This window comes from Rana temporaria, chromosome 4 (assembly GCF_905171775.1).
Source record: "Rana temporaria chromosome 4, aRanTem1.1, whole genome shotgun sequence".
Taxonomy (NCBI): Eukaryota; Metazoa; Chordata; class Amphibia; order Anura; family Ranidae; genus Rana; species Rana temporaria.
Genome location: NC_053492.1, coordinates 471838755 through 471863008, shown reverse-complemented (window position 1 = coordinate 471863008; position 24254 = coordinate 471838755). Strand labels below are relative to the sequence as shown.

The window sequence follows — 24254 nt, the reverse complement described above, 5'->3', positions numbered from 1 at the left end:
AGGAGTGTGTAATGTACATAAAGCAGGGGTCAGGAGTGTGTAATGTACAGGGTGCAGGGGTCAGGAGTGTGTAATGTACAGGGTGCAGGGGTCAGAAGTGGGTAATGTGCATAGTTCAGGGGCAGGGAGTGGGTAAAGTATTGAGTGCATGGGTCAGATGTGGGTAATGTGCTGAGTGCAGGGGTCAGGAGTAGGTAATGTTATAAGTGCAGGGGTCAGGATTATGTAATGTATAAATATACATATTCATTCGAAAAAACTCACTGGCTTGTGAACCGAGGGCTGAAGTTCAGATTTAAAATTCACTTTTTCAGCAAAGGATTCATTTCCATGCGAATGAACCTCCAATAAAAACAATTTCTAGATTCTAGATTTCTAGAATTAAAGATATTCCACCAAAAAGATGGCGCAGCCAATGTTAAGTATGGACGTCGGACCCGCGTCAAATTTTTGAATTTTTATGTCGTTTGCGTAAGTCGTCCGTGAATGGGGCTGGGCGTAATTTACGTTCACGTCGAAACCAATAAGTCTTTGCGGCGTAGTTTGGAGCATGCGCACTGGGATATGTCCACGGATGGCGCATGCGCCGTTCGTAAAAAAAAACGTCAATCACGTCGGGTCACGATTCATTTGCATAAAACATGCCCACCTCTTCACAATTTGAATTAGGCGCGCTTAGGCCGGCACATTTACGCTATGCCGCCATAACTTAGGACGCAAGTGCTTTGTGAATACAGCACTTGCCTCTCTAACTTACGGCGGCGTAGCGTATATGCGATACGCTACGCCTGCCTAACGTTAGGCCCATCTACCTGAATCCAGCTATTAAAATATAAGTAAACTTTTAGTGCACTTATCCCTCTCAGGACCGGATCTTTTACCAGAAACTGATCCGGATATGGCGGCTGAAGTTTTACGCAAATCTTGACTTTTTCCCGGCAAAAGTCAAGCTTGACTGCAGCCATTCCTGCTTCCCTGCTCGTCACTAAGAGCTTGTCTGCGCCATAAGGCATGCAAGTTCCCAATCAACGCATTTCGGCAGAGTCACTAAGAGCTTGTTCACACCATACGGCGTGCAAGTTCCCGTTCAACGCGTTTCGGCAGAGTCACTAAGAGCTTGTTCACACCATACGGCGCGCAAGTTCCCGTTCAACGCGTTTCGGCAGTCCATTAATTGTAATGGGCTTCCCAACGTGCCGGAACACATATAATGTACTGCAGGCATGATTTTTTTTAAATCTCACTAGACTCAAAAACTTGGTACTGTGTTACCATGTGTTTTGGTAGCGGCAAACACACCCTTGTTTCCTAGATGCAGGCTCCGGCAAAGGGGTGTTCATTTCTCTGCATTTCGGAAAAAGCGTACTTTTGCACGCATTCCTGCACCACAAGTGGATGATCAAGCCCTAAAACAGCCCATCACTTTAACCCTTTGTCTATCAAGGTATATTTATAAATGGCATTGTGTACAAGGGGTTAAAACAAGCTCACAACTTGTTTGTGTGTGTGGAGTCCCTCAATAACATCTTTATCAGACCTTCATCTGAGATAAGGGTCTGGTATATATTTCTAGGGGGACCCCACATTAACATCTTTATCAGACCTTCATCTGAGATAAGGGTCTGGTATATATTTCTAGGGGGACCCCTCATTAACATCTTTATCAGACCTTCATCTGAGATAAGGGTCTGGTATATATTTCTAGGGGGACCCCACATTAACATCTTTATCAGACCTTCATCTGAGATAAGGGTCTGGTATATTTTTCTAGGGGGAACCCCACGCAGTTTTTCGTTTTGTGTGTGAGGTCCCCCATTAAGATCTTTATCAGACCTTCATCTGGGATAAGTGTCTGGTATAGACGCACTGGAGCTTGAGAGGAAGGTTGAAAAGATATTGGAGTAGATTTACTCAAGGCTAGACATGTGCACTGCCGAAAAATTTGTTCGTTTTTGTTTCATTTATTTTTTTTCCATTTTTCGGGTCATTCTTTATGATTGAAATTCATTATTTTGAATTCATTTTTTAACTTCGGGAAAATTTTAATTTGTTATGTTCCATTTGTTTAGATGCAGTATTCGTAAGTTCGCAAATTCGTAAATTCAAAAAATTAAAAATTCCGAAATCTGAAAATTCAAAAATCCGAAATAATAACCAAGTATTAGAATATAGGTATTGGAATTTCCTTTTAAAATTTGGCTGTTTATAAACGTAACTAATCCGAATTTATCCGAAGTTACGAATTATCCGAAACAACAAATGCCACATCTAAATGAATGGAATGTAACAAATTAATAATAATAATACATTTTTATTATTTACTTTTTTTAATTAGTTATGTTTTTTATTCACTTAGATGCGGCATTCGTTATTTTGGATAATTTGTAACTTCAGATAAATTAGCATTCATTACGTTCACTAACAGACAAATTTCAAAGGAATTCCAATTCCTATAATGTAATAGTTAGTAATAGTTATTATTATTATTATTATTATTATTATTATTATTATTATTATTATTATTATTAGTTATTATTTCGGATTTTCGAATTTTCAAATTTTCGTTCTTATTTTTTGGATTTTCGTTTTTGGAATATTCAGATTTTCATTCTTATTTTTGGATTTTCGATTTTTCGCATTTACAGATTTCCACAATTTGCGAATTTTCTAAAAATAAATAAATTGTTAAACGGGTATTCGTTAATTTGAATATTTACGAATGAATGAATTTTGTAAAAAAAACTAATTCGGAACGAAACGAATTGCACATGTCTACTAAAGGAAAAAAAGACTGTCACTTTGCAGTTGCTCCAGAGCTTAGTAAATGAGCAGAAGCTCTGCTGACTTCCATCATCCAATCACGTGCAAGCAAAAAAACGTTTTTTTATTTTTATTGTCCTTGCACGTGATTGGGTATTCTTTTGCAAAGTGAAGCCTTACCTCATTTACTGAACTCCGGAGCAACTGCACTTGCAGAGCGAATCTGCACTTTGAAAAGTTCACAGTCTATTTGCCTTTAGTAAATGAACCCCTATGCGTTATGAAATGCACGCTAAATCTGTCTGCGTTGGATTTTACGAAACCCGGGTAGTCCAGGTGTTGAATACATATAGCTGGATTCACGTAAAGGTGCCTAACATTAGGCAGGCGTAGCGTATCACATATAAGCTACGCCGCCGTAAGTTAGAGAGCCAAGTGCTGTATTCACAAAGCACTTGCGTCCTAAGTTACGGCGGCGTAGCGTAAATGTGCCGGCCTAAGCGCGCCTAATTCAAATTGTAAAGAGGTGGGCGTGTTTTATGCTAATAAATCGTGACCCGACGTGATTGATGGTTTTTACGAACGGCGCATGCGCCGTACGTGGACATATCCCAGTGTGCATGCTCCAAATTACGCCGCAAAGACTTATTGGTTTCGACGTGAACGTAAATTACGCCCAGCCCCATTCACGGACGACTTACGCAAACGACGTAAAAATTTGACGCAGTTCCGACGTCCATACTTAACATTGGCTGCGCCATCTTTTTGGTGGAATAACTTTAGGTCTGAAAACGCCTTACGTAAACGGCGTATCTTTACTGCGACGTGCAAGCGTACGTTCGTGAATAGGCGTATCTCGCTGATTTACGCATTCTAGGCGTAAATCAGCGCACACGCCCCTAGCGGCCGGCCTAAAAAGACAGCTAAGATACGACGGCGCCCGCCGTCGTATCTTAGCTAGATTTAAGTGTATCTCAATTTGAGAATACACTTGAATTTACGACGGTGCAGATTCAGAGTTACGACGGCGTATCTACTGATACGCCGGTGTAACTCTCTCTGAATCTGGCTAATAGTTGTAAAGCTTCCTGATAGTGTTCACTGATTGTTTTTTAGTGGTTGCCGAAAGAAGCTCTAAAAGTGGCGCGAGTTAAAATATATACCTGTCGCCATGGCAGCACCGGCAGGTTAATGTTTGCGAGAGGTTTGCCAGGCCCAGCTGTCATTTAGCGCTTCAAAAGGTCAATGTAGGGATGAGAGGAGTTATCTTGGCAACATTTAAAAAAAAATTGGCAAAATTAGTAAATTCACCTTTGCCAATTAAATTAGCCTCTAACTTTGCCATGTGCGCTGCTGGAATTTGCTTGGGAACAACGTACAGTGGAACCTCGGTTAACGAGTAACGCGGTTAACAAGCGTTTTTTTTTTGTTTTGTTTATAGCGCAAAAAATAAAAACCGCAGAGGTCATCAAATACCACCAAAATAAATCTCTATTTGTGGGGAAAAAAGGACGCCAATTTTGTTTGGGAGCCACACGTCGCACGACTGCGCAATTGTCATTTAACCACCCGGACCTTTAGGCAGCTAAATGCCCAGGCCAGGTTTTGCGATTCGGCACTGCGTCGCTTTAACAGACAATTGCGCGGTCGTGCGACGTGGCTCCCAAACAAAATTGGCGTCCTTTTTTTTCCCACAAATAGAGCTTTCTTTTGGTGGAATTTGATCACCTCTGCGGTTTTTATTTTTTGCGCTATAAACAAAAATAGAGCGACAATTTTGAAAAAAATTCAATATTTTTAACTTTTTTCTATAATAAATATCCCCCAAAAATATATAAAAAAAACATTTTTTTTCCTCAGTTTAGGCCGATACGTATTCTTCTACCTATTTTTGGTAAAAAAAAATCGCAATAAGCGTTTATCGGTTGGTTTGCGCAAAATTTATAGCGTTTACAAAATAGGGGATAGTTTTATTGCATTTTTATAAAAAAAAAAAAAAATTTACTACTAATGGTGGCGATCAGCGATTTTTTTCGTGACTGCGACATTATTGCGGACACATCGGACAATTTTGACACATTTTTGGGACCATTGTCATTTTCACAGCAAAAAATGCATTTAAATTGCATTGTTTATTGTGAAAATGACAGTTGCAGTTTGGGAGTTAACCACAGGGGGCGCTGTAGGAGTTATGTTTCACCTAGTGTGTGTTTACAACTGTAGGGGGGTGTGGCTGTAGGACTGACGTCATCGATCGAGTCTCCCTATAAAAGGGATCACTCGATCGATGCAGCCGCCACAGTGAAGCACGGGGAAGCCGTGTTTACACGCGGCTCTCCCCGTTCTTCAGTTCCGGGGACCGATCGCGGGACCCCAGCGGCGATCGGGTCTGCGGGTCTCGCGGTCCCGGAGCTTCGGACCAGGTCGCGGGCGCGCGCCCGTGACCCACGGCTGGGTAGATGCAAACGGCGTGCCGGTACGTCGATCTGCCCAGCCGTCCCATTCTGCCGACGTATATCGTCGTGCGGCGGTCGTTAAGTGGTTAAAGCGACGCAGTGCCGAATCGCAAAAAGGGGCAAGGTCCTTTACCTGCATATTGGTCCGGGTCTTAAGTGGTTAAAAATGGTCGTGTGTATGCGGCTTGAGTCATGAAAAGGGTTAATATTAATGCAATTATTGTGCTGCAGCAAAACGTATAGATAATTGTGGTGTGGTATATATAGCGATAGGGTTGCAGGGGTTTAAATGATGGCAATATATTAATGTAACAGAGCTGACCTGTCAATATGGGCAGTCGTTACAATGCATGGGAAACAAATAAGCAATCAATACAATAGATGAGAAGACAGATTATATTGCGATTTTCTTTTGCTATGTATAAAAAAGTATTGCATTTCTTTTGATTTCAGGCAAACACGAAGGGAACAAGCACGGCAACCGTGGAGGTGAAGGATATGAGGAAGGGCGTCCTCCAGAGGTACCGGCTCACCGATCTCAAGATTCCCCAGAGTTACGAGGTCAAGGTTACACCAATCACCGCCTTTGGACTTGGAGACCCCGCCTCACGCATCGTCCGGTACACAGAGCGTAGGTACCCTGTTGCCACTTCATACAGCTGTCGTGTTGTTGTACATATTGCGTTTTTTTTTTTTTTTTACCTTCCTTGAGCTGAATCTTCTCTTTTCAAATACAAGAAGCTGTCATCCTCCGTCCGCCATAGGTGCCCCAAGATGGTGACAAGAAGTAGAAAATTAAGTGCAGGGCCGCCATCAGGGGGGTACAGGCAGTACACCTGTAAGGGGCCCAGAGGACCCCAGGGGCCCGGATGGCAACCCCCTTTTTAGGGGTCCGGAGGCCCCCAGATGGCAACCCACCGTTTTTTTATTTATTTTTTATAAAAAAAAAATATTTTTTAATATATTTTTATTTTATTTTTTATTAAAGGGTCCAGAGGTCCCCAGGGGCCCAGAGATCTCCAGGGCCCCCGTATGACAACCCCCCTTTTTTTATATAATTTTTTATATATATATATTTTATTTCTTTATTTTTATATATATATATATATACATAAAAAATAAAGAAATAAAATATATAAAATTCTGTTTTTTTATTATTATTATTATTAAAAAGCCCAGAGGTCCCCAGGGCCCCCGAATGGCAACCCCCCTCTTTTTATAAAAAAAAAAAAAAACATTTTTATATATTATTTTATTTCTTTTTTCTCTTTTTATATATATATTTTTTTATTAAAGGGCTCAGAGGTCCCCAGGGCCCAATGTGGCAACCCCCCCTTTTTTTATTTATTTTTTTGTAAATGAGAACAACCCAACTATTTTACACTCTGGTTGTCAAAGATTTTATGGTACCGTAATCGTTGGTGGCCCACCTGGCCAAGTATCTGTTAGCCTTTAAATTGATTCCTATATCCATGTGGATATTCCTTGGATGGTAGGTCAAGGCTATACTTTCGGCCATGACTTATGTTTAAAATTGAGATTAAACCTGACCTCCGACCTCTGCCATTCAACTGTCAAATGGCAGAGCCTCTACTGTCCTGGCGATAGGTGAGTGAGAGGATGTGGTCATCAGCCTGGGATCCAGGGGGCTCTACAGATGTGAATGAGAAGATGTGGTAATTTGTCTAGGATCCAAGGGGTTCTACTAAGGTGAATGAGAAGACATGGTCTTTAGTCTATAATCCAGGGGGCTCTACAGAGGTGAATGGGAGGATGTGGTCATTAGCCTAAGATCCAAGGGGCTCTACAGAGGTGAATGAGAAGACATGGTCATTAGTCTAGGATCCAAGGGGCTCTACTGCGGTGAATGAGAGGATGTGGTCATCAGCCTGGGATCCAGGGGGCTCTACAGAGGTGAATGAGAAGACATGGTCATTTGTCTAGCATCCAGAGGGCTCTACAGATGTGAATGGGAGGATGTGGTCATTAGCCTAAGATCCAAGGGGCTCTACAGAGGTGAATGAGACAATTTGGTCATTATTCTAGGGTCCAATGGGCTCTACAGAGGTGAATGAGAGGACATGGTCATTAGTCTAGGATCCAAGGGGCTCTACAGAGGTGAATGAGAGGACATGGTCATCAGTCTAGGATCCAAGGGGCTCTACAGAGGTGAATGAGAGGACATGGTCATTAGTCTAGGATCCAGGGGGCACTACAAAGGTGAATGAGACAATGTGGTCATTAGTCTAGGATCCAAGGGGCTCTACAGAGGTGAATGAGAGGATGTGATCATTAGCCTAAGATCCAGGGGGCTCTACAGATGTGAATGAGAAGATGTGGTAATTTGTCTAGAATCCAAGGGGTTCTACTAAGGTGAATGAGAAGACATGGTCTTTAGTCTAGGATCCAGGGGGCTCTACAGAGGTGAATGGGAGGATGTGGTCATTAGCCTAAGATCCAAGGGGCTCTACAGAGGTGAATGAGACAATGTGGTCATTAGTGAGTGAATGAGAAGACATGGTCTTTAGTCTAGGATCCAAGGGGCTCTACAGATGTCAATTAGAGGACATGGTCATTAGCTTAGGATCCGAGGGGCTCTACAGAGGTGAATGAGACAGGGACACCATTAGAATCATAAAACCCTATGCAGCCAACCTGACCATGCCGGGGTAATCCTACTGACCCAAAGGGACCCAGGTCAAAGCTTGCCTCCTCTGTACACAGAGGGCCACCATTAGAAATCGTGGGACTTTGTGTCGCCTACCTGACCATGTCCGGGTAACCCTACTGATCGATTGGGACCCAGGACAAAGCCTGCCTCCTCTGTACACACAGAGCCACTATTAGAAATCATAGGACCCTATGCAGCCTACCTGACCATGCCCAGGTAGCCCTGCTGACCCAATGGGGCCAAGGACAAAGCCTGCCTCCTCTGTACACACAGGGCCACTATTAGAAATCATGGGACCCTATGCAGCCTACCTGACCATGCCCAGGTAGTCCTGCTGACCCAATGGGGCCAAGGACAAAGCCTACCTCCTCTGTACACACAGGGCCACTATTAGAAATCATGGGACCTTATGCAGCCTGCCTGACCATGCTCAAGTAACCCTACTGACCCAATGGGGCCCAGGACAAAGCCTGCCTCCTCTGTACACACAGGGCCACCATTAGAAATCATGGGGCCCTGTGCAGCCTACATGACCTTCACTGATAGGGGTTTAAGGGCTCAGGCCCCATAAGGTCATCAGGAGGGCCCAGGCCCAGTAAATCAGGACTGCTTGTACCCTCCCATCAGTAGCCCTGACCATAGCCTCAACCCTAAACCTATTAAATCTTCTAACTTTTACAAATACCAAGTAAGAAAATCTAAACCATCTAACTACGCTACAACTCAACGTGACGTGGCAAAATGGCAGGACACATTGGAGCCACAATATAACAAGGACGACATATTTATTGCTGAAATAAAATGAACTAAGTAGCCGTAGATAAAATAAAAAATATTGGCCCGGATTCACAGACACTGGCGCATATTTATGCCGCCGTAGCGCATCTCCTTTATGCTATGCCGACGCAGCGCAGAGAGACAAGCACTGAATTCACAAAGCACTTCCTACCAAATCTGCGCTGGGTTTCTGCGTAAGTGGAAGTGGGCGTGACCCCATGCAAATGATGGGCCGAACGCCAGACAGATACGTATTGCCAACTGCGCATGTGCCGTCCCGTGGGCGCATCTCAGTGCGCATGCTCACAATCACGGGAACAACTGCCTAAGATACGTCGGATCACTGCCTGGGGCGTGAACGTAACCTACGCCCAGCCATATTCACGTCCTACGTAAACTACGTAAAATACGACGGCTTGTGTTCCCTGGTGCAGACCTTTGCATGGATGCTGCTGAGTTACACCTCCTTTATGGGGCATAACTTTACGCCGTACGTACAACTTACGCGCACCAGTCGTAGCCTGGTTGTGAATTGTGAATCGGCGTATCTCCCTCATTTGCATATTTGAATAGAAAATCAATGGGAGCGCCACATGCGTCCAGCGTAAATATGCGCCCACGATACGCCGGCGTAGGCAAGTTACGTCGGTGGAATGAAGCCTGTTTTTAGGCGTATCTTAGTTTTGTGGGCACGGTGCACAAATACGACGGCGCATATTTGCACTTACGCGGCGTATCTCGAGATACGTCGGCGCAAGTGCTTTGTGAATCCGGGCCATTATATTTTTACTGGAAGCAGCAGAGGAATAGATGAACCAGTAACACGGAGCACTCGGGATCATGGCACTGCTTTGGTCTCACACATTGGCCTGACACTGGGGGGGGGTGTTATCTTCGGGGGGCTTGGCTTAGTTCTGGTGTTATTTGGTAGACATGGGCTTGTGGTTCTCTTCTCTCTTGGTAAACATGTCAGATCCTATAACGCACCAGTGACTGACATGGAGAGACCGCGTCTAATGTTTTCACCACATCCCTGCTCCTCATCCGACCCGTTTCCCAACAACGTCTCCTGTGAGGGGATTCGGCTGAGCGGATTGGCCGCAGGACCAGCGACCGCGTAATCCCTGAGAGACGGAGAGAGAATGTGCGTGAGCGAGCCGGCCTCACAGCCCACGTTATAATACCTCTGAATCATCGTGCTGAATGATTTATATCTCTTAAATTAACCCCCTCCCAGCCCAGGACACAGATACAGTGCCTTGGAAAAAGTATTCATACCCCTCGAAATTTTCCATATTTTGTCATGTTACAGCCAAAAATATAAATGTATTTTATTGGAATTTTATGTGATACAAAGTGTCACATAATTGTGAAGTGGAAGGAAAATTATAAATGTTTTTAAATTTTGTTTACAAATAAATATGTGAAAAGCGTGTGGGGGGGAGACATTTGTATTCAGCCTGATACTCTAATACCCCCTAACTAAAATCTAAGGGAACCAATTGCCTCCAGAAGTCTATGTGTCATTTAATCTCACTATAAATACAGCTGTTCTGTGAAGCCCTCAGAGGTTTGTTAGAGAACCTTAGTGAACAATCAGCATCATGAAGGCCAAGGAACACACCAGACAGGTCAGGGATAAAGTTGTGGAGAAGTATAAAGCAGGGTTGGGTTATAAAAAAAAAATCTCCCAAGATTTGATCATCTCACGGAGCTTCTGTTCAATCCATCATCGGAAAATGGAAAGAGTATGGCACAACTGCAAAACCTACCAAGACATGACCGTCCACCTAAACTGACCGGGCCGGGCAAGGAAAGCATTCATCAGAGAAGCAGCCAAGAGGTCCATGGTAACTCTGGAGGAGCTGCAGAGATCCACAGCTCAGGGGGGAGAATCTGTCCACAGGACAACTATTATGCCACGTACACACGATCGGTGCGTCCGATGAAAACGGTCCGATCGTGTGTGGGCCCCATCGTTTTTTTTTTCCCCATCGGTGAAAAAAAACTTAGAACCTGTTTTAAAATCATCTGATGGTTAAAAAACCAATAGAAAAAAACGATCGTCGGTGGGCAAGTCCATCGGTTAAAAATCCACGCATGCTCAGAATCAAGTCGACGCATGCTCGGAAGCCTTGAACTTAATTTTTCTCTGCATGTCGTTGTGTTTTACGTCACCGCGTTCTGACACAAACGTTTTTTTTAACTGATGGTGTGTAGGCAAGACTGATGAAAGTCAGCTTCATCGGATATCTGATGAAAAAAATCCATCGGTCCGTTTTTATTTTTTGCGCTATAAACAAAAATAGAGCGACAATTTTGAAAAAAATATATATTTTTTACTTTTTACCATAATAAAAATCCCCCAAAAATATATAAAAAAAACAATTTTTTTTCCCTTAGTTTAGGCCGATACGTATTCTTCTACATATTTTTCGTTAAAAAAAAAAATAACAATAAGCGTTTATTGATTGGTTTGCGCAAAAGTTATAGTGTTTACAAAATAGGAGATAGTTTTATGGCATTTTTATTAATATTTTTTTTTTACGAGTAATGTCGGCGATCAGCGATTTTTTTTCGGTACTGCGACATTATGGCGGACACTTCGAACACTTTTGACACATTTTTGGGACCATTGTCAATTTTATAGCGATCAGTGCTATAAAAATGCATTGGATTACTATAAAAATGCCACTGGCAGGGAAGGGGTTAACACTAGGGGGTGAGGAAGGGGTTAAGTATGTTCCCTGGGTGTGTTCTAAGGCTGCATTCACACCTAGGCGTTTTGTCGCCTGAAGCGCGACGCTCAAAGACGCTGGAGGGGAAAAATAACGTTATTCTCTATGGAGATGGTTCACATCTCCATGCCGAACGCCGAAACGCCGAACGCCTGAAGCTCAAACAAGTCCCGGACCCTTTTTTGTCGCGCGGCTTGGGCGTTTTCCATAGCCGACAATCACCTGTACAAAACCGCGGTTAAAAACGATGCGTTTTGTCGCGGCAAATAGCAGTAAAAAACGCCGCAATTTGTCGTGGCAAATCGCAGTAAAAAAACGCTGCAAATCGCCTACGCCTAGGTGTGAATGCAGCCTAACTGTAGGGGGGGTGGTGGCCTCACTAGGGGAAATGACTGATCGCTGTTCATACATTGTAGGCATCTCTCCCCCTGACAGGACCGGGAGCTGTGGGTTTACACCCACAGCTCCCGGTCCTCGCTCTGTAACGAGCGATCGCGGGTGCCCGGGGGTGATCGCAACCGCCGGGCACGTGCACGGGAGTCAGGGACGCCCCTATTGGCTGCTGGGCGAGGTGACCTATAGCTACGTGCTCTCGCCCAGCAGAGCCGACCTGCCGCCGTAAAACTGCGGCGGCTGGTCGGCAAGCAGTTCAATGTAACCATATTGCTGCACTTAGAGGCTCCTCTCTTCTTTTTTATACTCTTATATCAAGACATCGCTTGTATATCAAGTCAAAATGTATTAAAACGTTTTTTTTTGCTTGTCTTGCAAAACTTTCTCAAACCAAGTTACTCTCAAACCAAGGTTTTACTTGTACTGGGATTGTGAATATAATTGAAGTTAATGACAAGCGGCCTTCGTCCGGTGGAGTGTTTTACAATATACTGTATTATGAATGTGTTGCACGTGTCAGATGCTGGTTGCTATGGCGGGATCTCGCAGCCTGACACCCCCCTTCCCCCAATACACCTGTATATAAGCCGTGTACCCGTCCCTACGGGATATATATAGCGCGAGCCCAGCCTGCCATTGTTTGCGGCGCGCTCCATGTTAATGCGGATTTATGGCTTGCGTTTCCCTTCCAAGGAGAGACAGAAATCTCCGCTCTCAGCACCAAGCTGGCCAAGGCCTGTTTGTTTCTTATCACAGAACAATAAAATCCTTTTTATGTCCTTCATATTGCTGAGGCTTTGCAGTCTGCCCTTAGATTTAGCTCTTTCCTCCGTGACGCTCGGCCTGCAGTCCCAGCACTTCATTGTCCCCACCGTGACCCCCTCATGGGGGGGGGGGTTATTGTAGGACAGACGAATTTGGGATAAAGGCCATTCACCAAGGACGACCCCCCCCCCCCCCCACTACAAATCTATAATGGCAGCAATTACAAGCGATTCAATTACTACAGTCACTGGCGATTTATTGCTAACGTGCGATTTGTTGCTCCTACAGGTAAAAAAAAAAAAAAAAAATTGCAACTTTTAAAATTTTTCACTAAACATGACAAAATCTGCATATTTTTCTTTGCTAGAAATGACTTTAAACCTCAAAACATATATATCTTTTCTGAAAGCAAAGGCCTTGAAGAATAAAAGGTGACAGTTGCAATTTTTTACGTCGCACAATATTTTCACAGCCATTTATCAGATTCAGGGCTTTATTTCAGTAGGAATGCGGAGGGCACCTCCAGTACCACAACGGGTGCTGGGGTGTGCTGGAGGGTTCGTTGATGCTGGCTGCTGCTGGGGGGGACCTATTGTCACTGGGGGGTGTTCTATTGTTGAGGGAGGGGTCTATTGTTGCTAGGTATAGGCAGGGCTGGACTGGGACAGAAATTTGGCCCTGGACTTCATCCAGACTGGCCCACTTTGACAGGTCTCTCCCATGGCGGCCGGACAACTCCCGCACCCCCACCCGGCCACCCAAGCCCCCTCTCCCCCTTCACTAGCCACTAGCTGTTCTACTTTATTAGAGTAGAACGGCTGGTACTGGTACTCTTATAGGCAGTACCAGTGGGGAAGCTAGACATTATTTCACCCGGGGCAAAGAATCAGTTTGGTGCCCCCCTTTATGGGACAAGATTAGGCAGAAGTGAGAAACTCCCAGGCCATAGCTGTTGAGTCAGCTGTCTGTCTCCTCCCCCATACTCCTCTGTCGTCCCCCCTGCTCCTCTGGTCCTCCCCCTGCTTTTTTGTTCCCCCCAGGTGAGCACTGCGAGAAGGGAGAGACAGAGGAGCGGAGGGGGGCGGCGGTCCGCTGTCACTGAAGCCGGCCCTGTTATGTACTGGAACGTACCTTGTAGCCAGAGCCTAGTGTGCAGGAGGAGGCCTCTCTTACAGCCCCGGCTCTGGAGCTGCTGGAGTTGGGACAGCAAGCTCGGGAGCACGGCGAGGTAGGAGTGCCTGGTGATGATAGCAGCTCGGCACGGTTGGTGGTCCTTCGGGACGGTGGTTGCAGGAGACAGCGTCTCTGGAGCTGGCACAGGCACTGGATAGCAGAAGCTGGTGAAGCAAACCGGGTAAGCAGATAATCGGGTGGGTTAAGCAAGCGTAGTCAGATTCAGGCACAGGGTCTGGTAACGGTGGGCAGGAGAGCAGAGCGGACTCAGAGCAAGCCAGGGGTCGCAGTGGAGAGGGTCGGATGGTCAGACGGAGCCGGGTCGGTTTGAGGTAACAGGTTACAACAGGTCACAGATTTCACTGATACAACGCTGCAGATCAGACAGCAAAGTGTCACTGCAGCTGCTAGCTTTTTAAAGGCTGAGTGGCGCCAATCGCGCATCAACGAGCACGCGCGTGTTCCCGCCGTCGTGCATGTGCGCATGTAGTAGGGAGGGGTCTATTAATGCTGGCTGCTAGGAGATCAATTGTTGATTTTGGGGCCTTTTGTTCATCATAAGGTAGATCTGTTGTTGCTGGGGGGGGGGGGGGGTGAAACAGTTCCAGTCTCCCTGAGGGAAAAAGTGATCAGGTGGCTATAGAACTGCCCTGATCACTTTTGCCAAACAGTCAATCACAGACTGCAAAAAATTATACTGAGCTTGTGGGTTTTCCAAATGGCCCTCCACTTTTCCCTGGGGTGCCACAAGCACGAGGATGAAAGAAATGTGTGGTGATGGAGGACTCTGATGTGATTGGGGGCTCTCATGTATAAAGGGACATCTGTAATGGGGGACTGACGTATAGCGGGGACTTTGATGTGATGATTGTGAAATGAAGAATGACATGGGGGGGCTTTGATGTGATGTGGGGGCTCTCATGTATAGAGGGGACTCTGACTCTGTCAGGGGAGTTCTGATGTATGGGGGAGGGGGACTTTAATGTGATGAGGATATTGTGACATAAAGGGGGGACCTCTGATGTGATGGAGGCCTATGACGTATTCGGGGGGCCTATGATATGAATTGGGGTTTTGATGTATGGAGGGAACTCTGACTTTGTCATTGGATACTCTGACTTTTAGGGCGGAACTTTGATGTGATGGGTAGACTCTGACATGAAGAGGGGACCTCTGATGTAACAGAGGCCTATGAGGTATTGGGGGGGCCTCTGATATGAAGGGGGGTTTTGATGTAAGGAGGGAACTCCTCTGACTTTGTCATGGAATATTTTGACTTATGGGGGGGGGACGTTGATGTGATGGGGAGACTCTGACATGAAGAGGGGACCTCTGATGTGATGGAGGCCTATGACATATTGGGAGGCCTCTGATATGAAAGGGGTTTTGATGTATGGAGGGAACTCTGACTTTGTCACGGGATATTCTGACTTATAGGGGGGACTTTGATGTGATAGAAGAGACTGACATGAAGAGGGGACCTCTGATGTGATGGAGGCCTATGACATATTGGGGGGCCTCTGATATGAAGGAGGTTTTGATGTATGGAGGGAACTCCTCTGACTTTTTCACGGGATACTCTGACTTATAGGGGGACTTTGATGTGATGGAAGAGACTGACATGAGGAGGGGACCTCTGTAAAGGAGGCCTATGACGTATTGGGGGGTCTCTGATATGAAGGGGGGTTTTGATGTATGGAGGGAACTCTTCTGACTTTGGCATGTGATATGATGACTTATTGGGGGGACGTTGATGTGATGGGGAGACTCTGACATGAAGGGTGGACCTCTGATGTAATGGAGGCCTATGACGCATTGGGGGGCCTCTGATATGAAGGGGGGGTTTTGATGTATGAAGGGAACTCCTTTGACTTGGTCATGGGATACTCTGACTTAAAGGGGGGAAGTTTATGTGATAGGGAGACTCTGGCAAGAAGAGGGGACCTCTGATGTGATGGAGGCCTATGACGTATGGGGGGGGGGGGGGGTCTCTGATATGAAGGGGGGTTTTGATGTAAGGAGGGAACTCCTCTGACTTTGCCATGGGATATTTTGACTTATGGGGGGGACTTTGATGTGATGGGGAGACTTTTGACATGAAGAGTTGACCTCTGATGTGATGGAGGCCTATGACGTATTGGGGGGGGGGGCTCTAAAATGAAGGGGGGTTTTGATGTAAGGAGGGAACTCCTCTGACTTTGTCATGGGATATTTTGACTTATGGGGGGGACTGTGATGTGATGGGGAGACTCTGACATGAAGAGGGGACCTCTGATATGATGGAGGCCTATGACGTATTGGGGGGTCTCTGATATGGAGGGAGGTTTTGATGTATGGAGGGAACTCTGACTTTGTTATGGGATACGCTGACTTATAGGGGGGACTTTGATGTAATGGGGGACCTTTGACATGATGAGTGACCTCTGATGCGATGGAAGCCTTTGATATGAAGGGGAGCTCTAATGGGATGATCTCTGATGGGAATCATGCCAGACTGGGGAGCCTAAAATTTTGCATACTTAGGGGTGCTATGACCAAAAAAATGTTGAGAAATGTTGGTATAGTGTATGGGCAGCCTAAGGCCGGGTACACACGGACAAACATGTATGGTGAAAGCGGTCCGTCGGACCGTTTCCACCATACATGTCTGCCAGAGGGCTTCTGTACGATGGTTGTACACACCATCGTACAGAAGTCCGCGCGTAAACAATACGCGGGGCGTGTCCGCGGTGTCGCCGCGTCGATGACGCGGTGTCGCCGCGACAATGACGCGGCGACGTGGGCGGCCCGCCTTTAAAATGCTTCCACGCATGCGTCGAAGTCATTCGACGCATGCGAGGGACGGCGGGCGCCTGGACATGTACGGTAGGTCTGTACTGACGACCGTACATGTCCGAGCGGGCTGAATTCCAGCGGACTGTTTTAAAACAAGTCCAGGAATATTTGTCTGCTGGGAAAAGGCCCGGCGGGCAAATGTTTGCTGGAATTCGGCCCGCTCGCGCCCACACACGACCAAACATGTCTGCTGAAACTGGCCTGCGGGCCAGTTTCAGCAGACATGTTTGCTCGTGAGTATGGGGCCTAAGTGATTGCACAGATCTATATGAAGAGGCACGTGACCTGCACAGTTCCTCCAGACAGCGCCCCCCAGAGACACACCCACACACAACACTAGGATGTGTATGAAGGGTCACATGACCTCTACTGTCACCACAGACACCTCACCATGATGTATGGGTACATATGGGGTGTCACATGACCCGCACCGCACTGCTACTACGAACAGCACCTCTGACACTGATTTGTTGCCTATAAATGGGACTTGTCACCATTATTGATAAGAAAGAGATAAGAAGTTCGTTATTTTTACACCTCAGATGGATTTGGCATGGTGCATACTGTACATGGGTGGGGGTTGTATGGGGTAGAGATTGGACAAAGTGCTGGATGGGATACACACTCTACAAATGTATTATATACTCAATATAAAATATTAGATATGCAATACAAACAAGTCATAATAAATAAAATATTAAAATGTTTTATTTTTGTCTGCAACTTAAAATCTTCTTCGTTGTTTGAAAACCAATTATCTGATATGAAACGCGTTATACGTAAATGATTCTTTAATATTATCATGATTATTACTTTTACTGTCAACATCTTCTTTTTTTTCTTTCTTTAGTTCTATAACTTAAAACAAATACTAAATCATATATCATATTATCTTCCAGCTATCAATTACCCAAACCCAACCGGTGAGTATTGCACCCCCCGTGTCTCCAACCATCACCTCCAGTCACTGCCATCTCCATTCCCGAAAATGTATAGAGACCCAACAGCCATCCATCACCTCAATACCTTCATCCGCTGCCATCCGTATTCCATTCTCTGTCTACTGTGATCGGTTTCTATCACTTGTAGTTGGTGCCATCACCTCCGTTCACTTCCACCTCCCTACCATATTGTATTCAACATACCCAACTGTCATCATATCCACCCATTATCATCTCTGTACTCTATTGTATCTAGTTTACAGCTGTCATTTCTTCCATGCGTTGCCATCTTCCTTCCTTAGGCCTCGTCCACACCAGTGTGTAGAGATGTGAGTTTTTCTGCACGTGTTCTGCAAGGGCACAAAGAACACAATTGTTCTCTAGTGTTCACACAACACTAGTATCATGTGCAGATTTTCTCTGCGTAGGAATCTACCATCTGTATAAAACTCCCTGAAACACGCATGAAAATTGATGTCCCTGAAAGTGAAATCTGCACGTTTTTTCCATCAGTTTTTCGGCATGTATGGTGTGAAAGAGGCCTTACTGTATCTAGTGTACTCAATAACCATCACTGCCTTCTCCCTTCCTTATTGTATTTAGAGTACCCAACTGACATCACCTCCATCCACTGCCTTCTCCCTTCCCTTTCCAAACTGTATCTAGTGTACCCAACTACCATCAGCTTCGTCCACTGGTGTAAACCTTTCCTATTGTATCTGGTGTATCTAACTGCCATCTCCTCCATCTACTGTCATCTCCCTTCCCTATTGTATCTAGTGTACCCAACTGCCATCATCTTCATCCACTATCATCTCCCTTTCCATATTGTATCTAGAGTACCCAACTGCCATCATCTTCATCCACTATCATCTCCCTTTCCATATTGTATCTAGTGTACCCAACTGCCATCACCTCTATTCACTGCCATCTCCCTCATGAACTGTATCTAGTTTACCCAACTTCCATTTCCCTTACCTATTGTATCTAGTGTACCCAACTGAGATCACCTTAAGCTACTGATATTTCCCTTCCTTATTGTATCTACGGTACCCAACCGCCATCACCTCCATCCACAACCATCTCCATTCCAAACTGTATCTAGTGTGCCCAACCGCCATCACCTCATCCACTACCATCTCCCATCCAAACTGTATCTAGTGTGCCCAACCGCCATCACCTCATCCACTACCATCTCCCATCCAAACTGTATCTAGTGTGCCCAACCGCCATCACCTCCATCCACTACCATCTCCCATCCAAACTGTATCTAGTGTGCCCAACCGCCATCACCTCCATCCACTACCATCTCCCATCCAAACTGTATCTAGAGTACCCAACTGCCATCACTTCCATCCACTGCTATCTCCCTTCCATGTTGTATCTATTGTACCCAACTGCCATCACCTCCATCCCCTGCCATCTCCCTTCTCTATTGTATTAGTGTATTCAACTACCATATGCGTCATCCACTATCATCTCCCTCTCATATTGTATCTAGAGTACCCAATTGCCATCAACTACATCTAGTGGCATTCCCTTTCCGAACTGTATCTAGTTAACCCAACTGCCATCACCTCCATTTCCCTTATCTATTGTATCTAGAGTACCCAACTGCCATTACTTCCATCCACTGCCATCTCCCTTCCATGTTGTATCTATTGTACCCAACTACCATCACCTCCATCCACTGCTATCTCCCTTCCATATTGTATCTAGAGTACCCAAATGCAATTACTTCCATCCACTGCTATCCCCCTTCCATGTTGTATCTATTATACCCAACTGCCATCACCTCCATCCACTGCCATCTCCCTTCTCTATTGTATTAGTGTACTCAACTACCATCTGTGTCATCCACTGCCATCTCCCTTCCATATTGTATCGAATCTACCCAACTGCCATCACCTCCATCCATTGCCATTTCCCTTATGAACTGTATCTAGTTTACCCAACTGCCATCATCTCCATCCACTGCCATTTCCCTTCTCTATGTTATTAGTGTACTCAACTGCCATCACCTCCATCCACTGCCACCCCCCTTCCATATTGTATCTACTTTACCCAGCTGCCATCACCGCCGTCCACTTCCATTTCCCTTGTCTATTGCATCTAGAGTACCCAACTGCCATCACTTACATCCACTGCTATCTCCCTTCCATGTTGTATCTATTGTACCCAACTGCCATCACCTCCATCCACTGCCATCTCCCTTCTCTATTGTATTAGTGTATTCAACTACCATATGCGTCATCCACTATCATCTCCCTCTCATATTGTATCTAGAGTACCCAATTGCAATCAACTACATCTAGTGATGTTCCCTTTCCGAACTGTATCTAGTTAAACCAACTGCCATCACCTCAATTTCCCTTATCTATTGTATCTAGAGTACCCAACTGCCATTACTTCCATCCACTGCTATCTCCCTTCCATATTGTATCTAATATACCCAACTACCATCACCTCCATCCATTGCCATCTCCCTTATGAACTGTATCTAGTTTACCCAACTGCCATCACCTTCATCCACTGCCATTTCCCTTACCTATTGTATCTAGAGAACCCAACTGCCATCACCTCCATCCATTGCTATCTCTCTTCCATGTTGTATCTATTATACCCAGAAAGGAGACACAAAGCAGCGCCTTCTGAGCGTAGCAAGTGTATTTAATATTGGAAATGTATTAAAACATGTAGGTCACCTACTCACATGTCTGATGTAGGTAAAAGCATAGTCAATTATACAGGGTTCATCCGCGGGGGTATAATTGACTATGCTTTTACCTACATCAGACATGTGAGTAGGTGACCTACATGTTTTAATACATTTCCAATATTAAATACACTTGCTACGCTCAGAAGGCGCTGCTTTGTGTCTCCTTTCTTGTTGTTTCACAGATTGCTTCATCTGTCAGCTGGCAGCCATCTAAGCAAGGCATCGTTTGGTTATTTAGTGCTGTGGACATTTTATTGATGGACTATAGTAATTCCATATGAGCACTATATTTTTCACTTTTTGATACTCACAAAATTCGTTTGGAGTTCTATTGTTCCCATCTTTTACCTTTTGTTTATCGTCTACAGAGATATCTATAGGGAGTGCGCTTGATACTATGTTTTTTTGTATCTATTATACCCAACTGCCATCACACCGCCATTTATTTTCATTATTGTATCTATTGTACCCAAATACCTTTGTAGATACAAGTATTGTAGGCAAGTACAGGGTTCTTTGTTTGATACTCCTATAGTTACTCATAAGCCCTGTACACACGACTGGGAATCCCTTTGGGAAAAAAAACGCCCATTTTCCCGATGAGATTCCTGGCAGGCTTGCCCTGAAAAGCCGTGTATACACACAGCCACACAAAAACCCGCCGTTCTTTTGAATGGCAAGAACGCGGTGACGTCATCGACTACGACGAGCTAGTGTCTCATCACATTTGATTCCGTTGCCGCCATCTTGCTACACCCTGTATGCTACCGTGCATGCGTCGGAGTGTTATCGAGCATGCGCAGTATTTCCACCCTGCAGGTAAGCATACAGACGACCGGTTTTCTCAGCGGGAAACACTCTGCCGGGAATCCCGACGGGAAAATAGAGAGCAGGTTCTATATTTTCCCGTCGGGATTCCCAGCTGTTTTAATGACGAGAGAACTACTAAGGAGCATACACACGGCCGGAATTCCCGGCCAAATGCTCTCATGGCAGTTTTCCTGCCGGGAAAACCGATCGCGTGTACGAGGCTTCAGGCTAGGTTTAGACCTGCATCCAAATCGCTGCTCATTCTGAAAAGCAAAGTCATACAAGCATCTGGATTTAAATACAAACCTTGATTGATAGGTCATTGTAACGGTATGGCCCGTGGGACCCAGAGGCTCTTGAAGAACACGGGTTACTCCTGTTTCAGCTTCACCAATGTCTCTTGGGTATAGGGTCATCCTATGTCCACTAGGGGCATAGGATGACTGAGAAATGATATCTTGAATTACACGAGATGGGACAGTAATGATAATTCACAATGTATTGCAGGATATCTTGAAATATTACAGGTGGTTAATTCTGAACCCAACAGGTCAATAATAGTGTGATTCATTCAATGTGGGGACACATACTGTTAAGATGTTAATTGATGTTAATCACCTCCAGCTACCTGGCTGTAGTGATAAAGCTTGCATTCTATTGTCTATTGTGTTAATTAAGTCTGGCTCCTAAGATATTTCATTGTGCTATGCTAATTGACACTGTATTGTGTGAAAGTCTATTGATGATAATATGTGATGTGAATTAGCACAATCTAAAGGTCAGATGTCCGACTTATGTTTACTAAAGGAATATGGATTGTATAGAAGGTGAGAAAAGCTTATTGCGGAGTCACAATGTCTGGGTAAATGATAGTAATTAACTCATGTAGATTCGGTGCCAGAAAGTCTGACTAAAGATGTGGATTGAGGGGGACTCGTTAGTACCCATTGTATGATGTTGTGGGTGGAGTGTGTCATTATTCCCTTTGATTACTGCAGCATGCTTTTTACTGTATAAAAAGAGCCTAAGTTTGTCATTAAGGCAAGGTTTACACTGCTGCAAATTCTAAATCGCGGTAAAAATCGTGATTTTACCCCGATTTCGGGGCTGCGGTTTTGCCGCGATTTCGGGGCTGCGGTTTTGCCGCGATTTTGCCGCGATTTCGGCCGCGATTTAAGAGACATCTGTGCAGGTTTCTGCACAGATGTCAATGTAAATCGCGGCCCAAAATCGCAAAAAGTAGTACAGGAACTACTTTTTGAAATCGGTGCAGCGCCGCATATGCGGGGTCGCACCGTCCTAATTAGGACAGTGTTATTGCCGACAATTGCCGGCAAATGCCGCCGATTTGAGATGCGATTTGACATGTGAAATCGCATCTCAAATCGTACCAAATCGTACCCAGTGTGAACCTGGGCTAAAACATCTATTTGTTTGGAACCAGAGAACAGAGCTGTGTGTCTCGTTTGTCTGGGGAATCCTTATGGGTGATGTCTGCTGGATTGTGGAGTGTCGATAAGCTGTGGTGGGTTGGTGGAATGGAATATCGTAACGGCGTTAACCCCTGACCGTTACAGTCATACTTAGTCTTGGTCTAAGATCTTTAATCACATTAAAGCACCAATGGTTTGGGAGATGGCAGGACAGAAGACAGCCTCTTTGCAAATATAACAACCAAAATTCCAAAAATATTCATACATTAGAAATATTTTTCTTCTCAACTGCAGTAGCCAAACCAGTACAAGGTGGATTGTGTATGATCCCTCTGGGTTAATGCACATAAGAATGAACCTGATGTATGATTTGGCCTGGGTTATTTATTTATTTTATTATTATTGTATTGCAAAGCAGGTTGGGTATTGAGATTATTTGAAGGGAAACGAGGCTGAACAATTTACAAGGATGCTTTTTAATACAATGAGTGGCGAGAAACATTGAAAAGTAACTTGCGCACATGCCAGGACTAATTATATATCGGTGAAATGTCAGGAGCCGTGTACGGGTGATGAGCAGAAACGCTGCCATTTAATAGTAAATCACATTATTGATTTTTTTTGGCGTCTTGGGGGATATGTGGGAAGAAAACACCTTTTCTGAAATGTACATTTTCTATTTGATCCATAAATTCTAAATATTTCACACTTTCCGTCTTTCATCTATTTTTAATCTTGACACAAAAGCGGCACAGTCTGTTGCTCTGTAATGGTAGATCTTTCTCTGTATCAAATGGCACAGCTATAGCCGGTGACATTAATTACTGCACAGAGGCATGGAAGGCGGCCCTAGAGACGTACACCCGGGTAGATGAAGCTAAAAGGCAATGCTAGGCAGATCTTTAGAGTTAAAATCCATACTTTACACTATGTGGAAAAGTTTTGTAGACAACTGATTACCAAACCTATATGAGCCTCTTGGACATTCCATTGCAATGCAATGGCCGGTAATTTGGAGTTGGACCTTCCATTGCAGCTATAGCGGCCTTCACCCCTCTGGGAAGGCTTTCCGCAAGATTTTTGTATCATGTCTGTGGGAGCAATGGCGGCTGGTGCTCAAATTTTTTTTGGGGGGCGCAAACGAAAAAAAAGAAAAAAATTGCAGCCTCACCGTGCCCATCAAATGCAGCCACTGTGCCATCAATTTTCACAACTGTGCCATGTCATCAAACGCAGCCACTGTGCCATGCCATCAAACGCAGCCACTGTGCCATCAATTATCACCACTGTGCCATGCCATCAAACACAGCCACTGTGCCATGCCATCAAACGCAGCCACTGTGCCATCAATTGTCACCACTGTGCCATGCCATCAAATGCAGTCACTATGCCATCAATTCGCACCACTGTGCAATGTCATCAAACGCAGTCACTGTGCCATGCCATCAAACGCAGCCACTGTGCCATGCCATCAAACGCAGTCACTGTGCCATGCCATCAAACGCAGCCACTGTGCCATCAATTGTCACCACTGTGCCATGCCATCAAACACAGTCACTGTACCTTGCCATCAAACGTAGCCACTGTGCCATGCCATCAAACGCAGCCACTGTGCCATGCCATCAAACGCAGCCACTGTGCCATCAATTGTCACCACTGTGCTATGCCATCAAACGCAGCCACTGTGCCCCTCAATTGTCACCACTGTGCCAATTGTCGCCACTGTGCCAATTGTCACCACTGTGCCCTTTAATTGTCGCCACTGTGCCCATTGTTGCCACTG

At 45.1% G+C, this 24254-nt stretch overlaps 1 protein-coding gene across 5 annotated transcripts in view; it reads left to right on the top strand.

Moving 5' to 3' along the window:
• The window catches only part of MDGA1 (MAM domain containing glycosylphosphatidylinositol anchor 1), a 424007-nt gene that overhangs the window by 348663 nt on the left and 51090 nt on the right, over positions 1-24254 (top strand). For 4 of the 5 annotated variants that reach the window (XM_040351804.1, XM_040351807.1, XM_040351803.1 and 1 more), the window contains 2 exons: positions 5670-5847; positions 17468-17491. In XM_040351804.1, the coding sequence (XP_040207738.1) occupies positions 5670-5847; positions 17468-17491 (202 nt within the window). The remainder of the gene's footprint in view (positions 1-5669; positions 5848-17467; positions 17492-24254) is intronic. The other variant, XM_040351805.1, reaches the window with a different exon arrangement.